Here is a 17,266-nt window from a genome sequence, read left to right on the forward strand (position 1 = left end):
ACACTCAATCAAGTAAGCAGAAGAGGTTGATGCATCTTTATTGATCTTAGCCTTGGCAGGCTTACAAGCTCTTACACCAAGTTTGAAAAGTCCTTCGGAGGCATAGCCTTTCCCTAGGAACTTTCCCCACTTGCGTATTACAACATAGTCAGATTTGAAAAACAATTCAAAATCCTTATTCGTAAGCCTAAAGCCCGAAATTAAATTCTTTCGGACAGTTGGAACGTGTAATACGTCTTTTAATGTGATCTCCACGCCCGACGTGAGTTGAAGAATCACATCTCCCATGCCAAGGACTTGGGATGTCCGCTCGCTAGCCTCCATTATCGTTTTGTTTTCCACTTCTTTGTAGTTGTGGAACAACTCACGATTTATGCATATATGGACGGTAGCGCCGGTGTCCACGAACCAAGCGTTCGGGTTGTCCACATGATTCACCTCGGAGATCATGGCAGCAAAGTCATCGTGGTTCCAATCGTCGAAGTCCTTCTCGACGTTGTTCACGTTGCCATTTGCTTTCTTCCGCTTTGGCTTGCGGCAATCCTTAGCCATGTGACCTTTTTTGTCACAATTATAACATACACCATCAAACTTTGATGGTTGATGTCCGCCTTGCTTCCCTTTACCCTTATTATTAGGGTTAGGGCGACCACGTTTGTTGGAGGGACCGCCTTTCTCGGTGAGATTGGCCTTTGCCTCCATCGGAGCTTTTCCCTTTTGATCACGACTTCTCACGTGATCCTCCATTTGAAGCTTGGATATTAATATCGGCACGGACATCTCCGAGCGCTCATGCTTCAAAAGGTTTTGAAATTTCCTCCAACTAGGAGGTAATTTCTCTATGATGATTGCAACGAGCAATGCATCCGCCAAGGGCATCCCTTCGGCTTGAACCTCATGTGAAAGATTTTGAAACTCTTCCACTTGGTCCATCAATGGCCGGGAGTCGACCATTTTATATTCCAACCATTTGGCGACAATATACTTGGTAGTATTTGCCTTGTCCACTTGATATTTCAGATCAAGGGCCTCCCACAATTGTTTCGCGGTTTCATGAACCTTGAAAACACGGTAGAGCCGTTCGTCCAGAGACATGAGAACGGTGTTACGGCACAAGTAGTCGCCGCGGCACCAGTTCAAATATCCGACACGAATTTCTTGGCTTGTCTCTCCTTCCCCTTCACTCGGGGTTGGAGGTTTATCCTCCATTAAGAATCCGGCAAACCCCACGGTTGTGAGGTAGAATAGCATCTTCTCTTGCCAATATTTGAAGTTCTTGCCTGAGAACGTTGATGGTTTCTCGGCAAGACCAATAGTTCTAGATGTTGACGATGAAGCCCCCGTTGATGCAAACGAGGAAAATATTGACGACGTGGTTGAACCGATGGTTGCAGAGGTGGTGGAGCCATCCATATTGACGTCGGTGTGAGCCATTTCTCGAACGTGTATCAACGGCAGAGAAATAATCTTCTTGCGATTGTTATAACCGGGTACACGATCGAGATATTACAAAATATTTATTTTGAGAAATTACGACTCAAAATAATTGAAAATATTACAAAGTAAATAATTTGAGAAATTACAACTCAAATAATTTGATATAACTGAAATACACTGTATAAATAAATTATACGTATAAACAAAGTCGAGTTGAGATGAATCTCTTCCTGCAAGAAGATTATCGCCCCGGTAGTGCTCTTCGGTTTGGCGTATCTTCCCCAAAGGTAAAACGACTACGTCTCGTTGGATGTAGCACCACAATCCGGCGAACTAAATAGGATCAAGAACTGAGCAAAGTGTTGTGCAGAGGGTGTGTGTGTAGAATTGGCAGAATGCAGTATTTCTTGGTGTTCTTCGGGTGTTTCTGCATGCTCTCCACAAGCCTATTTATAGACATGTGGTAAGTATGAATTCAATACATTGAATTCCACTCCGACGGCTGGAAGCCGTAAATGTTGAAGATGATGGCCGGTGGGCGCAGTCATTGAAGAAACTCAGCTGCAAAATTGGAGTTGCCATGCAGAAGTCGTAACTTGCGTGCTTCTGCTGCTGCTTCTTTTTTCTGCTGATGTGGGCTGGTGCTGGGCTTGGGAATTAAATTCTGTTGGGCTAAGAAAATAATTCTGTTGGGCCAAAAATTAAAAGCCCAATGGAGTTGGTCCAAAAAATAGTTTGGGCCCCAAACACCACCCCAAAGCACCAATTGCCAAGATCCAAGTCCTTGGCCGCGGCCCGTACCCGACCCGCCCGTCCGGCGGCGGCGGCGGCGACGTCGTCGTCCGTCCGTCCGATCGATCGTCGGCGGCGGCGCGCGAGGCTAGTACTTAGATCAAGCCCACTAGCAAGCCCACAAGTCAATTTATCAACTCCATGTGCTTTGCTATTCTTATACATGAAAAACATCTCTATGTTTTCCAATGTGGGATAACATAACAAATGTTATTTTCCCTCTTCAACATCCAAACTTTGACATACAATATCTCACTCATCGGAAATCGGTTTTGAGACTTCAAGTATATCACGTTGATCTACTCGAGATGTAGATTAACATACAATCATTATTTTAATTAAATAATAAATATTTAATTAAATAATAATTTTCAGATATGGCATAAAAGCATAAAACCATATTTCCAACAGAATTCTCATGTAGCAAGCGCAATTTGTTTATCTCACTTGCCATTAAAAATATTAAATTCTGATATTTAGTCTATGAGTCCGCAAATTTATATATTTTATATGATAGGAAAGAGATCAATGAAGAATGCTAAATGTAGAAGGAAACAACGAAGGCTGAATAACTCAATACATTTACTGAATAAATCACGCAAGCGCATGAACGGAAAATGTACGTGTTTATTCAGTAAAATAACTATTTGTGCGGTCGCGTGATTTATTCGGTAAATTTATTAATTTATTCAGAATGAAATATAGTTACTTCTTCATAGATCCCAACCCTTTTAGTATGATATTTATAAATATTGTAAGTGTGTGCGTATGATCTAAGATTTTAAATGTTTATGGTGTTTATATAAAATATTTTGTGTTTGGGATCTGAGCTTTCAAATTAAATTTTATGATATTTATAAAATACTGTGTGTGTGTGTTAATGGAACACGAGAAAATGCGACACAAACAAAATTAGACGCGCATCTCCATGAAATATTAAAATTTCAAATTAGATTGTATTGCATTGTACAGGAATAGATTGATATAAATAATTAAGGCACTTAAAAATTCTATTTTATGAGAGGTCTTGAATAAAAAAAATAAAAAAGACCAAAGATAAACGTTATTAGAGCTTTGAATTAACCCATCACCTAGAAAATGCCAGAAATTGCATAAACATAAACATTAGTTAATTAGTTAATAAATATTCTTTCTTGAATGAGATCATATAAAATCTATACTATATCAAGAAACTAAGATTTCAATTTAAAATTAATTTTAAATTTAAATGAAAATTTTGTAATTATAATAAAATAGAATATTTATTTGTAAATTGTATTGTTTCTTTTTATTTCTTTTTTCTTTATCTTCTTATTTTTTGTTTTATTTTTTTTTAAATTGTGAAATTCGACTAATTATAAAATATTTAATATGCATATCAAATTAAAGACCACAATAAAAGCTTTAATTTAATGCTCCATATTTTATGTAAATATTTGATTTAAAATGTAAATATTATATTTATTTAAAGATTAATTTTTTTTAAAAAAAATTATAACTCATCTCTCATCTTTTTTAGAATAAATCTATTTTTCAATTCCTTTTTTTTTTACTTTTTTTTTTTGCTTTTTCATAATATCAATTTTTATTATTGTGAATTCTTCTTTATTGTTTTATTGTTTCAATATTTAGCTCAAATGTATTCAATTTTTTTTATATATATTTATAAATATGATTATTAAGTTAATATCAATTTTATATAAATATAGAAATGTAAAAACGTTTCTTGTGCATTGCATGGGATGCCAAATTGCCAATGCTAGTTAATAGCAAATTCATGAATAAAAACCTAATGTGTAATCTTGTTGCAAAGGATCCATGGGTCTGTGATAAATGTAATCTAGTCCAAAAGCTAATATTCAAGTTAAACTGAATCAACATATCAATTTTAATAATTGTTTTGAACTTATGATTAATAAATTTGAGATCCGTTACGACGATTACGAAAAGTGTAATGCAATTTAATTTGCTTTAATTTAATTGAATTTAAATGCCATCCATAATTCAAAATAAAATTAAGTGTATATTTAGTTGGAATATTTTCTTTAGTTGTTTAGTTGGCATAAATAAACTTGGTTTAAAAGGAAGATGAAACAAAACAAGCCATCCACATTCAAGGCAAGGATGCCAACAGATTATGTGTTTGTGTGCGTGTTTTAATTTTGTGAAAAAGCATAACGTATATTTCGTTTGCAGTTGTTGATGATTTAATGACATAAAAATTATGATTATGTATTCTGTGGTATAAATAGTGGAGTAATAATTTGAGATGGCAAGGATTTCAATTTGATCAGTTGTAAAACAAAGGATTAATTATGGAGAAATTAGAGCAGTGTAATTTCAAAGCTGATACGCTGCTGAAATATGGAACAGACATGACCGATCTGGCCAAGACGGTAGAGACAGTTGCTCGACGCAGTCGCATATTACTTATATACTACTTATTTGAAAATGAATATATAATTAATGGTGTGTGTGTGTGTGTTGGTTAATTAGGGGAAGCTTGATCCGGTGATCGGAAGGGAGGAGGAGCTGCAGCGGCTGACCCAAGTTTTGTTGAAGAGGCGGAAGAACAATGCTTGTCTTGTTGGTGATCCCGGCGTCGGCAAAACTGTTATAGTCGAAGCTCTTGCTGCCAAAATTGCATCCGCTCAAGTTCCTCACAAACTCACCCAAAAAAAGGTTACAATTTCGTGTCACTTGGTTTAATTAGTTTTTCAAGTCTGTTGATTAATCTTGCTATATATATATATTTATGTAGGTATTCTCAATTGACATAGGTCGTCTTATCGGTGGATCCTCAAATCGAGGAGAATTTGAAGAAAGATTAATAAATTTGGTGGATGAAGTCCGGAGGAGTGAAGGATCAGTGATAATATTCATCGATGAGCTCCACACTCTTATCGGCGCGGGAGCTACTTCCGGAAATGCCCTCGACGCTGCCAACATTCTCAAACCGGCTCTCGCTAGAGGTGACCTCAAGGTAGATTATAAAACATTAATTAATTCCTTACCTTTTGTGTATTAATTCCTTAATTCTCTTTGTTTATTGACTGCTTAATTGGTATATTAGTGCATCGGAGCAACGACGGTGGAAGAATACAGGAAATACATCGAAAAGGATGGGGCATTAAAACGCAGGTTTCAGGCTATTGAGGTAGCGGAACCACCCAGGGATGATGCCCTTGGAATACTGGAGGGCCTAATTCACAAATATCAAACTCATCACGGCGTTCACTACACTCCAACCGCTCTTATCTCTGCTGTTGATTTATCCAAACAATATGTTACCGAACTCGTTCTTCCCGACAAGGCCATCGACTTGATCGACGAGGCCGGCGCAAGAGCGCAGATGCTCGGCAAAGACATGGTGACGCCGGCGGAGATAGAGGATGTCTTATCCATGTGGACCGGAATTCCGCTCACAAAAATCTCCGCTCAAGAATCCCAGCACCTTCTGCTCCTCGAGGACAATCTGAATCGCACTCTCATCGGCCAGCACGAGGCCGTCGGCGCCGTCACCCGCGCCATCCGCCGAGCTCGCCTCGGCATCAGGGACGAGACCAAGCCGATCGCCTGCCTCTTCTTCACGGGCCCCACCGGCGTCGGCAAAACCGAGATGGCCAAGCTGCTCGCCAAGGAGTACCTGGGCTCCAGAGAGGCCATGGCGCGCCTCGACATGAGCGAGTACATGGAGGCGCACTCCGTGTCGCGCCTCATCGGCTCTCCCCCGGGCTACGTGGGCCACGACGACGGCGGCCAGCTGACGGAGCTGATCCGCCGCCGGCCTCACTGCGTGGTCTTATTCGACGAAATCGAGAAAGCGCATAAGAAGGTGTTCAACTTGCTGCTTCAGATCTTGGATGATGGGAGGCTGAGCGACGGCAAGGGCAAGACGGTTGATTTTAGGAACACCATTGTGATACTGACATCGAATGTGGGAAGCAGTCGGAGTGAAGTGAAGGATGTGGTTGGGGAATTGAAGGCGCATTTCAAGGCGGAGCTGCTCAACAGATTGGACCAAGTGGTGGTGTTTAAGCAGCTGGAGAAGATGGAGGTGGAGGAGATTCTAGGAAACATGGTTGATGAATTTTGTGAGAGAATTGCAGAGAAGAAGAAGATAGAGGTGGGAGTTAGCGAGGGGTTGAAGGAGAAGTTGATGAGTGAAGGGTACAACAAGATGTATGGAGGTAGGGCGCTGAAGAGGGCCATCACGAGGCTTCTTGAAGACAACTTGGCGGATACAATGTTGAATGGGAAAGTGAAAGAAGGCGACCATATTTTCATGGATGTTGATCAACATGGGGAGGTCATCGTATCATTGTGTTAGTTTACAACACTTACATGGATATGGTGTTTTCTTTTTCATGGATAATAATAATAATAATAATTTAAGATAGTATTTTATTTTGAATATGGGAACCCAATCATTTTCGACAGAAAAATCGAGCTAACGATTGATAATATTGTCTTTAATAATGTAATTAGATAGGGATAAAAAGACTATAAAAATTAAAAATTTAAAACAAAAAATAACTATATTTATTACTCTTGCATATTCGGCTCTAATTTAGTAAATGTAAAATTGAACTGAAACATAAGAAATTGAAATTGAAGAAAAATATGGAAGAAAAATTGAATAAAGGTACCGAAGTTTATGATTTATCCAAAGAAAACCGTTTTGTGCAATAATAGAACAATTGAACTCTTTTGTTTACTGAGAAAGGGACTACACAATTTGGTCAATTTAACAGACGAGCACATGTGAAGTGATGGTCCCATCCATCGACACAGACAAAATAAACTACAACTCCCTTCAAACCACACATTTTACAGCTGCTCCATTCTCACTTGTTTATGAACTGAAATAATATAATTAAGAAACTAATAATCATTTTAGGTGCAAGTTTTTTTGTTTTTTCCAAAGATGAAAATATCAAAAATTATGAGGAAATGTGTTGGTTGGATGTATAATGTATTGGCATAGGTTTAGGCCAAAGACAAAATTACATAATATGGGGACACTCAGTTTGTTAGTTCTTCCTCTTTTCTTATGTATTTCAAATTCAGTTTAAATTTCTGAATGTCGCTTTCGATTGACGATTATTAGTCAAAGCTAAATTAACCATAATCATGTTTTAGACTTTTAATTCATACATGTTGTTTGACAAAAAAAAAAAAAAATCCGCCAAAATCCACTTATTTACTAAGTTGACCTTCGAGAGGAAAAGTAAAAATTAAAAAAGCAGTGACAAGGTATATTTAATTAAAGCAAAATAAGTGCCAAGTGAGAAATAAATACTGAGAATGACAGGTAGAGTAGATGGTAAAACCTTTAAAAAGCCCAGCTTAATTTAATCACAAAATTGATTTATTTCATGGTGAAATTCAAGATTAATAAAATAGTATGACATGGAAAGAAATAAAATGCATTACCATCAACTATTTTTATATATATATGCTCACACGGCTGTCATTCTAATAAAATGCACTACTTGTCTGTTTGCTATTTCAAGGGCATAGAAATCACAAAATTTATAATTAAAACTATGGGGAAAAATAATAGTAATAGATTGAAAAAATTCAATTAAATGCCACAAATCATCTAAACAACACTACCTTGGATCCATTGTTATGAGATGCCAGTCATACCTACTCATAATCCAACAATACTGCTGAGTAGACTGTTTGCTAAGACAAGATTAAAATCTACATAACACCATGAAACCCAGCAGAATCCAGAAGCACTGCTTTGATCTGCTCCGGCAACACATCCTGCCCTTCTCTAAATTGCTGAGAGAGAGAGAGAGAGAGAGAAAGAGAGATTACTAGTTCAGTTCAGGACATATCAATGGTGTTAGCTGGACTTTCTCTCAAAAAAAAAAAATGGTGTTAGCTGGAGGGTAAGCAATGAATGGCATTTAGATGCATGATATGTGCATATTGTTGCATAAGCGACAACGTCTGGAGTTCATCGAGAAAGACTATACAGTTTCACCTCTCCAGAAAAGGAAAGCATGTACTACAATGGTGAGAAATCGAAACTCACAAGAACAAGAACAGAAATTATCTTAGTACTGCTCACATGTTGTATAGTTCTGCTTCGTATTCAACTTGTCAGATTCAGAATTAGCCTGCCTTTTATAACCTATGTTCTTGACTATGCAACAAAAATCTATTTAAGTTTACTCGAGTCGTACTTTGCAATTTTCTTCCTTCAATTAGAAAAGCCTTAATATATACTGCCTATCAATTATTAAATGATGACAAGGACATGATTAACTTAATCTTGCTGGCTGCATTCCAAGAGCCTTCTCTGAGTTCATTGTTACGTTGATAGGAGATGAACAGAGCATGAAAAACATAAAAACACAAAGTTTATTTGTAAGGTTAATAATCAACATACCACCAAAACCTAGATTATGGTATCTCACATCTATATACTCCAAGAAAACTACAGTGTTTATGGAAATCTACCTCTGCTCGGAACACATCCAAAGCAAAGCCGTTGAAGCAGCTTATCACAGCTTGCTGAATGTCCAGACCAAGGTTGTCCAAAGCCCTCATAGTCGACAACAAGAGACCTGGTCTACGTGCACAGAACATGTGTATGTTCACAGCCCTCCCTTCTCTCAACCTTACTTCAACCTATGAGAAAATTTAAGCACAGAACAGTTAGAAGAATCTCTTGACCTAAGGAGAAAGCTCTAATCAGGTAACACAATGCTTTTGACACCATCACAGGTATGATTTCTTGATTGATTGTAGAATCAATGGTAGCACCAAAATATACACAGCAAGAAAGATAGGACCAAAAACTGAATAATAGCCCATAAAATATGGCGACAATCCAGCAATCAAAATCAAAGGTGAGCTGAGGAAGAACAAGCAGCTTAACATCAACAGAAAAAATATGGCTACCCTTGCAGGTTGGTTTTTGGGGCTGGGTGCTGAGCTTGCACAGATTTCTTCCTTAACGCGATAAGGAAGAGTGGGAGGCGTGGGCGTCAGAGGATGGAAGCTTGTCGATGGATGCATCATAGATCCAGCTGGAGTAGCTTCAAGTTCATTGTGAATATCATTTATGCGTTGCAAAAGTTCCTTCAAATAATCAATTGCATCTCCAAGAATTGAAGCTCTATCCATCTGCAAATTATTTATTTCACAAAAAAAAGAGAGAGAGAAAATCAGAAATTGAACATTTACTCTCAAAATTAACAGCACACAAACATGCACTCTCACAGTCTGCCAAAAACTATGAGTTTAACGCAGCTCTGATATTTCTGAAGGGGAACATGACGAACAATGAGCTTCATTAAATGCAGGAGAGAATCACATTTACACAAATTGTAAAAAGAAAAACGCGAAATTAGAGTATAGCACACAAAATCTGAGAAACCCCCAAACAAGTTGTACGAGATTGTTTCTGAATTTGGAAAGTTGAGAAAGAGCATACATACCTTGCTTATTTTAGGTACAACAGATCTGAGCATGTAAAGTCTGTCGTTGAGCTTCTTCCTCCGGCGGCGTTCCGCCATCAAATTCTTGGCCGGCATCCCCTTCTTCTTCCCCTTCTGGTCGCCGACCGTCACGCTGCTGTTGGCGTTGGAATTGTCGCCATTTCCGTCGCCGAATTTCTCGGTGGGGTCATCCGAATCGTAATTCATAGTGGAGATATCAGCTCCCATATCCTCCATTTCATCCTCAAAATTCCTCTTCCTCTTCCTCCCCATATCCATTCCCCCCGTATCATCCACACTCGTCAAACCCTCGTCGCTCTTGGAGCTCATAGTCCCCAAATTCTGCAGCCTCGAGCTCTGCCGCAGCGCCGCCCTCTTCTGAAAGAGAGTCGGCTGCGCTCCGACTGACGGCTGAACTTCGAGCGGCCTCAGCAGCTTCGACCTGTTGGGGTATAATCCGCCGCTAGCATCGAAACCCTCGAAATTGAATGCATTCGAAGCACCTCCAATGGCGGTGGCAGTTGCGGCGGCGTTATCTTCGGAAAAAGGAAGCATCCGGGAGGCGGTCTGAAACTCAGAGCTGGACTGAAATTGGGAATTAAATCCATTAAAACCCATCAAAATGGGCGCGGAAGAAGCGTCCGGAGCTGGGAAGAAGCTCTGGTCGCAGCTCAAATCGAAGCCATTATCAAAATTGTTGGTGAAGAGAGAAGGAAGCATAGATTTAGGCGGCAAAAATGCGGGCATCTGGTGCGAGGGATCGAGGTGGAAGGGGTGCGAGGGAGAGCAGGAGGAAGAGGAATCCAAGGGATTGAATAAAAGGGTGCTGAATTCAGGGTGATAGAATGGATTGGGCGTGTTGATGAAGCAATCGGGGTCGAGCATGGACTTGAAGGAGGCGTTGTTGATTGCGTCGGCGGGGGTCCGAGGCGGTGGCCATGAGATGGCCTCGTCTTCTTCTCCGTCCATCCAGAGGGCCGTGTTGGAGCGGGGCAGCATTGTATTTGTGGGTGTGGACGGAAGGCTTTGTTTGTTTATCTGCAAAAGAGAGTTGCAGAATGCAGAGACGTAGGCTAAAAAGGCAACTAGCTTTTCACTAATTTAAGAGAGAGAGAGAGTAAAGAGAGAGAGGGAGAAGGGTGTTTGTGTTTTCTAGTTTGAAAACTAATCATTTCGTGCAATGTAAATTACTCCATTTGAGTCTATATTCCATACCACAACAAATAGTTGTCGAGACGAGATCCAGTGTCCCACAATTTTATCTATATTATTATGTTTCATATTTATATTTATTATTTTAAAATTATTTTTTATAAAAATAAAATTTATTATAATACTATGAATTATATTGAAATTTTATTTCAAAAAATTAAATTTTTTGAAAAGTATATACCATGACTTTGAATTTATCAATTTATTATTAGCTAATAAAAATAAAATTAAATGATAAAAAATAATTATATACCCTAGAGTGATGAAATAAATCATACTCCCTCCGTCCCCGAAATGGCTTCCTCTTTGGGGACGGCACGGGTTTTAATAAAAAGTTGTAAAGTGTATTGATAGTGGAGAAAAAATGATATAATTATTATTGGAAGTTGTGAAAAGTGTTATAATTAGTATTGGGAGCGGTGAAAAGTGAAAAGTAATAATAAATAAAGTATTATTAGTGGTGGGGTAGGTTTCCAAAAATGGAAAGAAAGGAAGAGGAAGTTATTTGGGGGACGTCCCAAAATGGAAAAAGAGGAAGTTATTTTAGGGACGGAGGGAGTAGTTAATAATCACAAAATTAAATTAAAGCATATAAAATTGAAATTGAAGAAAATATACATAAAAAATTAAACAAAATTGAAAGTGAGACATAAAGTGTGGTACACTGAATATCATTCGATCTCATTTGAGATCATTTATCCCAACTTTCGTCTTCCACCCCTTTCCTATTATCGATTCTTTAATTGTTTTTTCTTTATAATTTAATTTAATTTTAAAATTATTACTTAAAATTTATAATTATTTTTTACTTTTAATTTATACTTCTTCCTATCATTAAAAATTATGGTGTGATTTGAAAGGTAAGAGTTTTAATAAAATATTGAAATGTATTTTAAGTAGATAAAAAATTCTATAAAAAGTATTGTAGGTATTGAACCCACCAAATGGTGTGTGATTGGGTTTGAAAATAAAAATATCACTTTTATTATGATTCCATTAAAATGATAAAAATAAAAAAAATTACAATTTTCATTAATGGATAAAATATGTTTTAATTAATAACAATAATTTAAGTTAATAATGCTAAAATTAAATAAATTATTTTATATATTTTTATAATAAATATTACTACAAACTAATCTATATATTATATAAAGAACCAGTTTAACAGCATTCAATTCCCGTTATTTTTTTGACAGAATATTCCTAATATTTAACAGCAGCAGTTACGACAATTTAAACACAATTCATTCAGCTTACCTTCCCCACTAACCCACTTTCACCCATTAATTACATATATTAAATAGATTTAATCAATTTACTTTTTTTCGGCAAACTTTTTTGGTTTTCATTCCAAAATTTTAAGAACATCTTCATCAAACATGTATACATGTATCTCTGTTAATTTTCCCACACATAATTTTTCTCTTCAAACAAATTTCACCAGTGATACCAACAAAACTTTTCTACAGCAATTGCAGGAAAACAACATACACATTTTCTGAAGGAAATTAACTTTTGTCATCTTGAGAATGTGTCGAGCACTGAAAATGCAGATGGAGGCGAAGGTTGAAACATCCAATTGAAGAAATTAAAATTTGATTTTATTTTGTCAAAAAAAGAAAAACACAGTACATTTTACCCAAAGATCTCTTCTTGAATCTATTTATTTTTTCTCTTTCTTCAATGAAAGAGGATATGGAAATCTCGTCATCCTTGATACAGCCTAGAAGCAGGGCTTACAGAGGATTCACGTCGTGAATTTCGAGATCAATGAGGCGGCGTCCGACAACATTTCCTCACGCACCTTCGGTTTAAAAATCACGGCCTTTGCGACTAATACCTCTAACGGCGACGAAAATCTTAAAATTGTTGGCGAGAGACTGAACACATTGGCCGAAAAATTCGGCATCCCCTTGAATTTTTCAGTGAATACATTGATAGTGGGTGATTCGAACCGCGATAAATTGGGAGTGTGGAGGCGGAAGATGACCCCGACGATGGGGAAGATGAATATGTTGAGGGAGAAGATAGGAAACGGCGGTAAAAAAAATAGCGAATAGAACAACACAACAATGACAGAAAGAGAATGAATAAATTAGGGTTGCCGCTGGAAGATAAAATAAATCGGGGCCGCTGGAGTATAATGATTTAAAGATTTTATCTATCAATTTTCTTTTTTTAACATTTGAGTTTAGTTAATTTTAAAATTTTGGACTTCCGATTTTGGGCTATTTAAGTGTGGATTTCAATTATATAGTTTTGATTAAAGAATATATCAATTCGGAGTCTTAAATTTTTTGCTATTTCCATTTGTTTTAAATTTATATGTACGATGGTTTGTTCAATGTACTTTATTTTTAAGTTATATAATTACAATTTATTAATAATCAGATTTTGGTATAATATTTAATTTTATATGAAATTAAAGATTGAAATTTTTGGGGGGTGAATATATAATTTAGAATATATATATATATATATATATATATATAAAATCAATGAGAAACAATATATTATTAGTATCTTTTGAGTTTGAGTTTATGTATATAATTGAAATATAATTACATTCTTGGCGGAGATGGCTTGAGAGAAGAAAAATGGAGCATAAATAATTTCTTTTCATAAGCTACCCAAAAAAATAAAAATTAACAAAAGGTTAGGAATTCTTATATATATTTTTATATTCTCATTAGACTAATTAATTTGGATCATGAGATGAAATAATTTTGTATATTTATTTTGTGTTGGTAATAGAAACTATTCCTTTTAATTTGTAAAAAAAAAATTCTCATTTTTTGTACTCCATATACTATGTTTTACTTCTCTCCTAACATAAACTAATACTGCCTCCCTTAGATACATTCGGCGAGAATCAAACTTGAATGTCATTTTAAATAAATAAATTTATTAAACAAAAAAATAAGTAAATGCAAAATATTTTTTACAAATAAAAAAATTTGCATCAATTACACAAAACAGAACAAATTTTAATTTTGTATTCTCAATAGTTGAAATACCAATTTATAATTAGTAGAAATTAAAAATAATAATTTAAAAATAATAAATTGGTATTTCAATTATTGAAAGTACAAAGTAAAAAAATGGTGTGAATTATTTTATTTTAAATTCATGTTCTTTATTGTGTAAATGGTGTAAATTTGTGTGCTTTCATGAGTTTTTCTTGATATTTTCAATAAATTGCAATTTAATAAAAAATGGTGTGAATTTATTTTTAAAAATAATTCATATTTACTTATATTTTTATTCCGTTTAATAATTTTATTTAAAGTGTCATTCAATTTCGATACTCGCCGTGCATCGCACGGGCAGACGTACTAGTAAATTTATAGTGAGTCAGCGATGATAAGATATTGTGAAATTAAAGAAATAGGATCCCATCACACATAAAACATGGATAACAATGGGGGTCATTGTTACCTCAATAAAAGAAACGGTTAAAAAACTACACAGTACTATCTTCTTCATATGCTATTGTCTTTCTTGTCCTTGAAAAAAAGGCCCCACAGGCCACAACAAGATAAATTAAAAATAATTGAGTTAATTAGTTTGAAATTTAAATTTTACATATGAATTTTAAATTTTATTCTTAAAAATTTTAGTGGTTTATAATTATTTTATAATTTCATTTTAAAATGAAATTGAAACTGATTTGGCAGCTGAAAATTGCCAGCTTGGACATATTGCATACAAAACTACATAATTTAGTTCAGGGTTAATAGTGTTTTTTTATATCAATTTTCAGCATTTTTTATAATATATTAATTATTTTCATTTTTTTTTCTTTTGCAAAAACCCCCAACTTAAAAAAAATCATAAAATATCTCGTTCAAATTTTAATTACAGGATTTGAAAGTTAAAAGTGAAAATTTTTGAATTTTTTATTCACCTAAGTATCAAAACGATCATTGCAAGTTGGGAGTTTTGTAAGAAAAAATAAAAGTTTAAATTTTATAGTATAATATATAAAAGCGGTGAGTCCATTAATTAAATAGTCTTTTAATTATTTGACAAACAATGAATGAGACATTTAATGAGACATCCATTATAAAAAAATGAGACATTCGTAATGAAACGGGTGAAGCATTTGTTAAGAGTAGTGCTATTTGTACAAAATTTATCCGCACAACAAAAGGTTAAAAACTTTTAAAAATCAATTTATTTAAAAATTTTGGTCAATGTTAAAAAAGATTTAGTTAGTTTTATTGTTATCTTCATATTGTAGTTTCTTTGTATATTTTTTTTTTGTAGCTTCTGTACATTAAAAATAATAAAAATTTAAAAAGTTATTAAAAAATTACAAAAAAAATTACAATATAGAGAAAATAATAAAACTAGCAAAAAATTTTTTAACCAAAATTTTTATAAATAAATTTATTTTATAACATATTTTATTCGAATATATTTTTATCTAAATGGCATTATTGATTTGTTAGCTATTTAACGACGTCATAGCCTCTTGGATTCACAAAAACGCGAACTCTCGAACTATTGGAAAGTTAAGAAGATCATGTGCTAACTGAAACTTTAGACTAAATTTTGTGACTTTTAAAATTTAACATAGTTTTAATACGTCAGATTTGTTAGAGTATATCATTATCATTTGTTCTTTTTGAAAACAGAGTTCTAAGTATTAAAAACTTATTACTGTATCGGATAACTAGAGTTATTTTTTCTATTAAATAATTATATTTTTTAAACTTGAAAAGTGAGAATCTAGTAATACGATGACTAAATACGTGACCAGCAGTGCATAATCATAAGAGCTCAAGGTATTATATGCATATGCATATCATAGTTGTACTAAATTTAGGTTAGTTTTATTTTAGGAAAGAGCCATAAATATGTTACATGGAGGTCTAGTAGGAAAATTACACGGTACCAACCTAGTATTACTCTACCTTTTTCTTTAAAGAAAAAGGCTTCCTATTCTAGCTAGCTAGTTGTAGGAAAATTAATACTTTTTCATTCTTTTATCATTCTCTTAAAATTATGATTTTCTTTTTTTTAGAATCTAAGTGCATTTTTACCAATGTGTTTGGTTGGTGAAATCACGTAGAAGATAAAAATGTAAGTACTTGAGCTGTTTTAATGATTCTAGGTCGCTTAAATTGCATCAATAATAACCTCCACATATATTTCCATATATATATAGGAAAATTTTAGTTCGTATAATTAAAAATCAGATCAATATGTGATGTTGTGCCGTATAGTCATGTGTGTTAGCTAATTTTGAATGTCCAAAAACGTTTTATCAATTAAATTGTGTTTTGGTCAATGTAAGAAGATAACACTTGCCCAATTATATCAGTGGATATTAGTTTTTGAAATCATATATTCATGAATCATACTCCATTACCCTATGATGTGAAAATAATATAGAATTTTTATATCATACTATTCCCTCCGTCCCATTTGTATTGACCCCTTTATTCTCACTGAAGGGGTTAATACAAATGGGACGGAAGGAATATCATTTTATATCACGTTCTCTAGAAATAAAAACATGGGAAATATTATCACCCTATTACCCCCATGATGTGAAAATGAATTATTTGATTTTTTTTTCTTCGTGTTGTTCGGAGAAATTATCTATCAAGAAAATGCACCCTAATATTTTACTTTAATTAATAATTTTAATGGAGAATTTAACAAGGTCCAAACATCTTGAGACTCTCTTTTCCTCTTTGCTTGCTTTGTAGTTTGTACCCTCGACTCTTAATATATAGGAGTATCTGATTTATGTGAAACACAGTGAATCATAAATATAGAAACACGATACAATTGAAATACAAGTGATAGAAAGATGTTTGAATTGAATTTTGAAGTTTGTTTTATGTGTGAGGGAGGGAAGAATTCGAAATTCCTTGACCAAAATTTAAATAGAAATGAAATAAGTAGCTAGGTGCGTGGAATAAATTTGTTGAATGGAAATCCCAAGTTCCTCGTGACTCCTTTCTATTCACCGTTTAACTAACATAATCCCAACACTTCTTCTTCTGCGTATTGCTCATCTCAACCAAATTGACCATATCAATTTTCGCAATTAAGTTTGCCTACTGCCCACGGAATATCAATCATATTTATCATTAATGTTTTTCTTATAACTAGCCATTCGCACCATAATTTTCCTACCAATTAATTACATACAGCTAACCTTGAACTGCAAATAAAAACTAGTATCGTGTAAAACTGAACTGCAAAGGAAGAAGAAAAAGAAAAAGAACGCAATCGACTAATTTGGTTTGATTCAGTAAAAGAAATTTAGTGCCCGTTTGGTTCAAGTAGAGGAATGGAGAGAGAATGAAATCAAATAAATGAGTGGAATGGTAATAATAATCATT

At 34.7% G+C, this 17,266-nt stretch overlaps 2 protein-coding genes across 2 annotated transcripts; one reads left to right on the plus strand and one right to left on the minus strand.

The window, feature by feature from the left end:
- Positions 1-4,347: 4,347 nt before the first annotated feature.
- On the plus strand, positions 4,348-6,628 carry LOC131015979 (ATP-dependent Clp protease ATP-binding subunit ClpA homolog CD4B, chloroplastic-like). The gene is made up of 4 exons (XM_057944508.1): positions 4,348-4,625; positions 4,726-4,911; positions 4,991-5,212; positions 5,303-6,628. Exons 1-4 carry the CDS (start codon positions 4,545-4,547, stop codon positions 6,557-6,559), a joined length of 1,746 nt encoding a protein of 581 aa, XP_057800491.1. The 5' UTR covers positions 4,348-4,544; the 3' UTR covers positions 6,560-6,628.
- A 1,121-nt stretch (positions 6,629-7,749) lies between these two features.
- Positions 7,750-10,868, minus strand: LOC131015986 (transcription factor ICE1). The gene is made up of 4 exons (XM_057944521.1): positions 9,690-10,868; positions 9,151-9,375; positions 8,707-8,877; positions 7,750-8,022 (listed from the first exon to the last, which is right to left on the minus strand). The coding sequence occupies exons 1-4, from the start codon at positions 10,686-10,688 to the stop codon at positions 7,939-7,941; spliced, it is 1,479 nt and encodes a 492-aa protein (XP_057800504.1). The 5' UTR covers positions 10,689-10,868; the 3' UTR covers positions 7,750-7,938.
- Positions 10,869-17,266: the final 6,398 nt, after the last annotated feature.

The sequence above is a fragment of the Salvia miltiorrhiza genome, chromosome 3, assembly GCF_028751815.1.
Source record: "Salvia miltiorrhiza cultivar Shanhuang (shh) chromosome 3, IMPLAD_Smil_shh, whole genome shotgun sequence".
Lineage (NCBI taxonomy): Eukaryota > Viridiplantae > Streptophyta > Magnoliopsida > Lamiales > Lamiaceae > Salvia > Salvia miltiorrhiza.